Below are 9,472 nucleotides of genomic sequence, written 5' to 3'. Positions count from 1 at the left end.
CAAGGGTGCCATAATTCAGCTTATGTTGAATAAGAATATTTCACCAAGAACAATACACTCAGTTGAACATGAAAAAGATGTTTCTCCCCCCCTCTCCCTTTTCCTTTTGAGTTATTTTGGTTCAAAGATCCCATGTTTGACAGACAATACTAAAACCTTTAGTAAACAATGTGCCTAAATTAAAAGCTGCAATAAAAACCAGAATTTGTGTATTTATTATTTTTTTAAAACCGTATTGTAGATCAGCTGAGAAATGACGTTGATCTTAAGGTGATACTTTTTGATTTTGTTGTAATTCCAGATGAGAAAGAGTAGGTTTTGGAGCAAGCTATTTTTCACCTTTCCCAAACTGCTTCTCAAGCATATGGAACTTATTCCATAGAGCTTGGGGAGGTTTTCAACTAAATCCTTTTCATTACTAGTGATAGCTGTGCCTTTCGGAAAGGGTAATGTATTTTCACTTCAGTTATCTTTTCCCCAAGAGAACAAAAGGCAAGAAGGATCTTTAAAGCAAATGCAAAGACAAAACCCAGGCATTTTGCCCCCTGTTATTTTAAGATCCAAAGATCTTTTCTTTTATGGGCCACCTCCTTTAAGTGTCCTTTTGTTTTCTCAATACAAGCTCTGAAGATGTCAAATACACCTCAGGCAAGAGAAGAAATAACCATGAGGTCTGGAGGAAGAAGCTTTCTGTGCAGAGACGTTTGAATACTCATCTTGGGAAAGACAAGCTGAACATCAGTACAAATTATTATAAAGGGCCTGGGTCAAACATAAGGTTGTGAAAGCCTTATGTGAAGTTGTGAGCTTCTTTTTAATTGCACATAAAAGAGGATTTGTTCACATGGAAGTATTAATTGATTCTCTTTTTGAAAGAATACTCACTTTTTTCAGATAGGTCCTAGATCTCACTGATAGATATGAACCAGAACTGCACATAAAATAATTCTTTCCCTCTGCTCCTGTAATTATTAGATAAGTTAGATAAGTAATTCCTTTTTCTTAAAATTTACCTGAGCTCATGAGGTGAATTCCTTAAGAAAGTTCAGCTACTTGTGTTCCAATAATTTAGGAACGAATACATAAATATTTATGACAAATCGTGAAACCATATTGGATCCATACAACTTGCAAAACTTGCCTCAGCTTCAAACTGCACAGGGGAAGGTATGGTGCAAAACCAACACGAAATGGCTCATCCTAGCACACACCTGGAACAACATTGTCCTGTTCTTCTCAGAATCAGAGGGCTGAACATGACTGGGTGCACTTGCATGTCTTCTGCGTGGCTGTATTTTCAGGTTTGTGTCATGAACCCTTCTTTGCATAACTGCAGTGACACTGCTGCACCGGGAGCGAAACTCTTGCTGCTCATCAAAGCCAGAGTCCTCTAAAATTCGCTCTGGAAAGGAGCCACGAGTGCTGGCCATGTTGGTCAAGTTGGTCTGGCTGCCAACTGTAAACATCACAGTGTGCCCTGCGGTGTCATTTGGGCTGTCCAGCTCCTCAAATGGGCTATCCAATGGAGATGCCGGTCCATTTCCTTCACACAGGGGTAAGTCCAAACTCGACTCGTTATTCCGCTGCTCATTTAATAGTTTCAGGCGTTGGCGCTCATGAAGGCTGAATTTCTCAATGCAATCATCGATTAGTGTGGAGGGAGCTTTCTTGTGAGCCACTGTCACCTTTCCACAGTACAAGACCTCAAATTTTTGAGAGTCATAGAAGGCATCTTCACTATCCTTACTTGATTTGGCATCTTCTTTTAGTGCTGCTTTGGAGACTTGTCTTATGCTGCTGATGACATCAGGAACCTAAGGGACAGTTTGAAAGGTCTGTTTAGTAGCCACAAATGAGATAGTGCAGCCAGTGATACATCAAACATTTGTTAATTTAAGTATTTACAGAAGTTATTTCTTCAGCAGAGTGCCACTAGCTTCTTGGCTGACAATATAAAATAGTAAATTCTAAATTCTGTATAGACAATTTATGCAGTAGAAGCAAAGCAAAAAATTTCAAATTTTTTTTACCGGAACCTGTTCAGAACATAAGGTTTTAAATTACCAGAGTAATGAGCTTAAAGGTCTACTGACAAATGTTCACTGTTTTTGTGGGGTCTTTGTTGTTGTTCTTGCTTTTAACTGAGACTGCCTTATCTTTTCTGTAACTCTCTTCCCACATCAGGATCTCTTGATGGATTTTGCATAGGGCCATTATTGTTTCTGTGTTTTTATTTTGCAGAGCCAGATATCCCAGTCCTAGGACAGTTGTGGAAACATTTTTGTGAACGAAAAAGAGAACAGCAATCCCCATCAGTTTCAACTGACAGTTTTGGAATATAGGCAGGAAGCATATGGAAATTTTACCAAAGTACCACGTACAATTGCATTAGCTCTCATTACTTATCTACTACAAAAAACCTCACCCCATCCATCCTATGACATACCTTACTTTAAGATCACACTTCCCTGCTATCTCAGTCACCAGGCAATTAAGAAGCACATCCAAATCTCTCTTTTTCTCTGTCACTCTTACCTACAGATTCCTACTGTATCCTGTAAGGCCAAACTGCACATCTCCAGTAGAAACTCTCAATTTCAGCCCTGTATCGCCCAGTCTTTTAAGGCCACCTGATTCTTCCTCCATTTTACTCCTGTGTTCCTGAGGGGATACCTGCCTTCAGTATCATCATATTTAATATGCAAGCTCCTTTTTCATTTTGCCTTTGCTAAGGAAAACAAGGACTAGTCCAACTCTACTGACCACAGATCAGAGTGATTCTAGTTGCTCTTTCAACAGTACCTACTTCTGCTTAATCAAATCTCTCTCTCACCAGGTCTCAACTTCTCCTGAAGGATGATGAATGGAATCACCTTACATGCATTGGGGAAGTTACTGGTGACAAGATCAAGAGAGTACATCTATCTGATTTTCTTTGCAAGAAAAATGGGTTCTCAACCCTCAACTAACCCAATGCAACCAATCAACAGCTTTTGTATTCCACACAGCTTCCTACCATATCAATAATATTTGATAATGTTTCAACGTATTTTTTCTATTAAAAAAAAGATAACTCTGAAGTCACACCTTAGTAAACAATCCATGCTCCCTAAAGTATCTCCTTCTTTCAGTCACATGATACCAGTTGAAACTTGCTAACGAGGCAGTAATTTCCTATGCCAATACTTTTGCAAGTCACAGTGGAAAATTTCCTTGTCTTAATCCCTGTCTCCCATTACACACTCATCCTCTATTGGGCATTCAACTCAAGTCTGCTTCCAGTTCATTTATTGCAAAATAAAGTTCCATTACCCTAAGATCTAGTGATCATTTGGCTTTCAATCCTGTAGATGTCATCATCATCTGAGTTTTCAGTGAGGCCAAAAGTTAAGTTTTGATACGACACAGATAGTAGAGTATACGTATTTAATCCTCACTCATTCTCACTACCAGGCTGCTTCACCATCTCCCAAGGTGTGCTTCCTCCCAGCCACATCAACACAGCTAGACATGGACACTTCTCACTCTGTACACGCTGCTTCATATTCCAAGACGCCACTCTTTTTCCACTGGTCAGTCCTTTTATTCTTTCTATAGCTAGTGCTTTAAGAAGCTCTAGAATTTAAATCCCTTAGCTCTCTATTTCAGCAAAATTCACAAGCTAGCTGTCTTTTAATTAACATTTCCCTTTTAAAAATCCATAAACCTGTTAAAGGACAACTCACTTTATTTCTATTCGAAGTACAGCAGCAAACAATAGTTCTATTCAAAATGCGTAACTTCTACATGCACTCAGGTAGAATAAACAGTGTCAGCTGTTTAATTGGCAATTTGGACTTTTTAAAAAGTGTACCATCACTTCCACTTCAATAACTAGGTTCTGCCACCTGCTCATCTCTTCTGAGATGAAAGACTAGAGACAAAATTCTTAAGTCTTTCTAATAATACCCCATAGCACCTAACACATCCTATTCCCCCTCCTCTCCTGACAGGGAACATCTAAACAGGCTTTTCTTATATACAGATGAAGAGGAAAACAGGGTAATACAGGGATATAACAATGGATAAGAAATACCTGTCAGATGGTCCAGAACCAGTTGCAGATGCCCATTGGTTATTTCATGGATTCTCTAGATTGTATGGTGTGAAAAACATCTTCAAGTATGAGATGAAAGACAGATACTAACATTGCTAGGCAATTAGTCAGACATAGATTTTACTGGTCTTTCATGTACAGGAATAACTATATACTGATGACAATGCGCTCAATAATTGACAATGTGCCAGCTTGTACTGTTGGACCTGACCCTCTTCATTTCTAGAGTGATACTAACTCATCAAGAGCCAAGCGCCACTGCCATCTGAGACATACCTACGCGACTAGATTACAGTATTTTCATTTAATGTTCTGACTTTGGGCAAAAACCGTAACTGGGATCAAGCAGAGTCTAAACATGAGTTTGCATCTATATTTTCCTGAAATTAAAGGTACAGGAAAAGTTAAACAATTATTGAGCATAGCAACCACCCCAATGTTGCTTTTTACACATTTCTTTGGTATATGTAATTGGTTTTTGACATTTTGCTCCTCAGTATATCAAGAAGCCCCGGTCACAAAAGTTTCACCATCGAAGCTGTGTAACTTTTTGGGATTTGGATAGTAGCTTGTTACCTATTAATGCTGAAATTTCAGGGCAAAGTTACACAAGACAGTAACCAGAATGGAGATTTTTAAAAATTGAATTAACAGGATGAAACTGCTTGACTATATTTAGAAATCAGTTTAGTAATATTAAGATGACAGACTCCTGAAACATTCAAAACTTATTAATGTGTTTCCCAGTTCCAGTATTTTCCTGGAGCAGTCTCACGAAATTAAGCAGCCGAAAGGTAGAAATGGCATTCTTATTCCTGAAACCCACAGTGCCATTGCAGATCTTCCTGAATATATACTACCAGCTGATACAGTAGAGCAAAACAAAAAGGCTAAGCGAGCTATTGTGTAAACAGTTTTTCAGCATTTACCTGTATACAAAGAAAATAAAACCTTAAAATATTTAAGCAATTAATCTATTTAACATACTCAAAATTTTTGTCGTCAAGCCTTGAAGATAATTATGTCAGAGGGAGACTGGATTAGAAGAGGACAGGCAGTGTATTTGGAGGGTGAGAGAGGCCTTAACAAACCCAGTGCTGCTAGTGCTGGGACAAGGCAAAGACAGTTCATTTTCCCATGCTTTGTCTCTCCCAAGCCCCATGGTCTAGGGGCCTTTTTCCCAATATTGCCAGGCAGAGGAGAAGATGACTATGTTCCAAAGGTAGCTGCAGAGGGCTTCTCAGGCAGAAAGGCAGGAGCTGACAGTGCTGTGCCGGGACTGTAGTTCTCAAATCAGAAGGAGAAACCAGGTATGTAGTACAGGCCATACCTATAGGTATTATTCATTAAGTTTCACTAAACTCGTAGTTTGGTCTGTTTAGTCTGCTAATAGTAGCAGACTATTACATGAAGCGGAACAAGACAGTTAAAAAACAATTTTTTTTTAAAAGTACAGTGATAGGACGATACAAGCTTGTTTGAGATAGACATACTCCTAGTCTATACAAATTAACATTACAAGCATCTTAAACTGACATTCTAGATGTTAATTGTTCGATATATTGTATTTATTGACCACAAAATGTATAAAATCTATTAACTTCTCACTTTAAATGCTTAAGAGAAGAAGAGGATGAGCTCCGAAAACAGAAGCTGCAATGTCCTTAAGAGCTAAAATCCAGGAATGCGCCTATCAGGCAAAAAACTGAAAGTGTCGGAAAAACAAACAAAAATCGCGACAAGATTCACAAAGAACTAGATATACATGTTTTATACATATACATAGATGAAGGGACTAAAACAACACGCTTACTCAAATATGTTCGAACAGTACACAAAGCCGTCTCTAATACCTCATACTTGAACAGCTACAGGCACACTGAACCCTGTCAGGTATTAACAAATCGGAACCAAACAAAATGGATGTGAGAGATTTTGATGAACTTTCTTCCACTCCAGGAAGTCAAAAGCTGAACATGCCTGTCAGGAGACAACAGTGACATGTGGACTTTAAGACCCTTGAAACAGTGCTCCCAGTCACTCCTAAATCTCTGAACAGAGACAAGAGAACAAAGAGCAGAGATCCTTCTTCAGGGCCTGTACCAAAACCCCCACAAATGCAAAAAGACAAGGATGGACAGTGGATACTGTAAGTACAAGAGTAGACCTGTGATCCTAGTTTTGCTCCTCAATGTGAGGAACACTCCAAAACTTGGTTGAGGAGCAAAAACCACAACAACAACAACAACAACAATAACTCCTACCAATACCAAACAAGCAAGACTGTGAGTTAAGAGGCAAGCAAGGAGAGCTCCGTAATGACATTAAAGAGGCATTATTTCACTCCAGGGAAACATGATTGATCTAGTAAGTCTAATTAAAGGAAAAAAAACCCCACTTGGGAAACCAAATTAAATTTGTTATTATTCATACTTGAGTAGCCTAAGATTGCATGAATCACTCTTCACCCAATTAGATCTGATTCAATATGTGGTGATACAATAAGTTAGCTGTACTCAGAACACATGGCACTGGTTGAGTTCTGCATCACCTACCATAAGATTAAGCTCTGAATATACAACATAAGAAGTAAAGCGTGATACGTGTTATACTGTCACAAACTGCTTACTACAGACAGTAGAGTTTCGGTAAGCCAAAACTAATGACAGCATCAACTTTAGCCAAACGGTCGCCCATCTATTTCATTTGCACCTCACACCCCCTTCACCCCACCTCCCCTATGACCTTGGTAACAGACCTTACAAGCCACTGCAGTACATCAACCATCTGGCTAGCTAGTGTAGAATAGGCTGCAGCACCTAGCTCTGGCGAGAAGACAGATATATTAATACTCTAGATTTGCTCATTCCAGCTATGCAGTTGATGGGCTTCATCCAGTTCTGTCCCTTGTGACTAGACCTACAACAGGGTCAGTAGATCAATGGAGAGCCTTAAAACCTCACCCAAAAAAAAAAAAAAACCAACCAACCAAAAAAAACCCCCCAAAACTCCCAAAAACCAAAAAAAAGAACTTCAGTTATGAGGTGTTTATGACCAAGAAGTTGCAAAACAGAGAGGCTATCAAGCCTACTAAATCATGCATACTGCAGCGTAACACTAGAACAGTTTGTCACAACTCTAGAATAGGCAGCATATCTCTATGGTGATACTGCACATTTTCTTGAATAGTGGTGACAGAAGTTGAAGCATTAAAAAAAATATACTCCCTTTGAATTTTTAACAGCCTCCACTGAACAAAGGTGTAGCTCCCCTTTTAGCTGGAAGGACAGCATTCAAATGCACCCTTCAGTAATTACTGAGTGGTGCTTTCAATTTTAATCCAAAGTTAGAACTTGAATGCTACAGGTATTGCAAAGAACAAAATTCACTTGCTGTGTATCATTATTTCCACAGCTGGACAGAATTTCACTGTGCAGAGAAGCTGTAGCTCTTGTTAGTTTGCTTCTAGCTTCTACAGGGAAAAATTCAGTCTGGAATTTCTTAACAAAGCAGAGCCACTTTTCATACCATAAGGCTTATAAACATTAGCATGGCTGTGAAGTACTAATCTAACAAACATGCTTAACAAATCTGGCTACTTAATGACAGCAGTTCTATCAAGATGATTATTTTCAAAGCAATGAAGAAGCTCAGCTCCTCTCACTCCATCACCACATGAGCTGCAGTGTCGGACCCTTTCCACCATACAAAGAGACATGAGATGAACAAACTTCACGCATGCATGTTAGGAGCAGTTGATACCTTCTGGTACGGGATCCAGTTCAGAAGCACAGGCATGTCCATGTAAAACTGTCACCAAACTTTGGTGTCATGAACAGGAGGACTCGGGAGCAGTCTCCTGCAATAAGCGAGCGCAGAAAGAAAGATTCCCCGCTCACAATGGGCTGGTAGTGCTGTCCCAGCATTTCCTCAGGCTCCGTTCATGATATCACGGCACAGCCAGAGCTCCAAGCAGCAACCGTTATGTTTCAAAACCCAAGTATTTCCTGACTTTGGGCTGGAAGCACCCGCGCTGCCTTGGATTTGAATAACGAGTTCCACTCACGATCTAGCTATGTGTACTTACAAACAAACAAAAGAGAAACAAGATGCTGTTCAGAAACCAACACCCTGTGTTTTGCCAATTAGTGAAAGACCTTGATATCTATCAATTAGAAACTAGCACAGTGTGAGAAAAAATTAGGAGTTTTTGTACAGCAGTCAGACATGACTCTCCTTTCAGTCAGCTTTGAGTTGCATATCCACAAGATAGGAGACCCCAGCCACAGCAGCAAAACATGAACAGAGACAAGCCACATCCTGGTATGTATGAGGCATTCGACATTGAGACAAAGTTCTTATTTTACACAGAAACACACCCAAATGCCAGACAAAGTGCAGATATTAATAACTACTGTCAACCAGAAATGGGGGGGGGGATTGGACTAGATGATCTTTCGAGGTCCCTTCAACATTCTGTGATTCTGTGATTCTGTGATTCTGTGATCACCTAGACTTTTTGTACTTCTAAATCTACGTCAGTCTGCTGCTTCACACGCTGGTGACAGTGCTTCACTTACCAGTTTTCACCATTAAAAATGTATCTCTCATAAAGAGATAAAAGGCTATCTCAGAATGATTCTATTTATGCAGTCACACAAGCAATTTGTTGACTTAGTTTATGCTAGAGATATTTAGAAACCAGAACAGACAAATTTGTCTCCATCAGCCAACTTAGCACTGACAGAATACTGAGCATCTTCAGTTTTACAGAAATAAGGATTTGTAGTCAAGAGAAATGCTATCACAAAGGGAAAAGAAATAAAGCCGAATTGCTAAATATTTCTATAATCCACTTGCACTTAGTGTACTTCCAACAATACAGTTCAGAAAACACAAAGTCAGGTTCTCAGCAGGCAGGTTATAAGCATCTGCTATCAACTCTGATTCGTTCTGCTGTAAGTCTGGGCTAACACAACACAAGCCCAGTAGCAGGAAAGCTGGAACAGAGGGGCTGGTGAAGAAAGACACAGTGAAAGCAGCTTTTGGGGCTTCAAGCTGACAGTCACCTCTGGCAGTCAAGTGCTTTCATGTTTCTGCTCTTCTCTACAGGTATAGTAAAGAAAGCCAAAGGTTACAGCAACAGAAAACACACAAGGAACAAGCCAAAAAAACCCCCAAAAAACCAAAAAAACCCCCACGTAATTAAAGAAAAGTTTTGCTTTCAGGAGACAAGACTCTTCCTCATATTTGCCTGGCCTATATTTTTTTCCAGGTGACTGGTCAGGACCCAATTAGGTTTGTTTCTAAAGAACTACTACAGAGCAATGGACTTATTTTACTCCAACATCCAACCTTATGTCATATACTGGGCAG

General features: G+C 39.5%; 1 protein-coding gene across 1 annotated transcript in view; it reads right to left on the bottom strand.

Annotated features, from left to right (window-relative positions):
- Positions 1-1,814, bottom strand: part of LOC104465885 (TBC1 domain family member 4-like) — a gene marked incomplete at both ends in the record, with an annotated part of 11,872 nt that extends 10,058 nt beyond the window's left edge. Inside the window, one exon of the mRNA XM_010079108.1 lies at positions 1,212-1,814. Coding sequence (XP_010077410.1) covers positions 1,212-1,814 — 603 coding nt within the window. The remainder of the gene's footprint in view (positions 1-1,211) is intronic.
- Between the last annotated feature and the right edge of the window lie 7,658 nt (positions 1,815-9,472).

The sequence above is a fragment of the Pterocles gutturalis genome, unplaced genomic scaffold, assembly GCF_000699245.1.
Source record: "Pterocles gutturalis isolate BGI_N339 unplaced genomic scaffold, ASM69924v1 scaffold31923, whole genome shotgun sequence".
Lineage (NCBI taxonomy): Eukaryota > Metazoa > Chordata > Aves > Pterocliformes > Pteroclidae > Pterocles > Pterocles gutturalis.
This window is presented reverse-complemented; position numbering and strand designations above follow the sequence as displayed.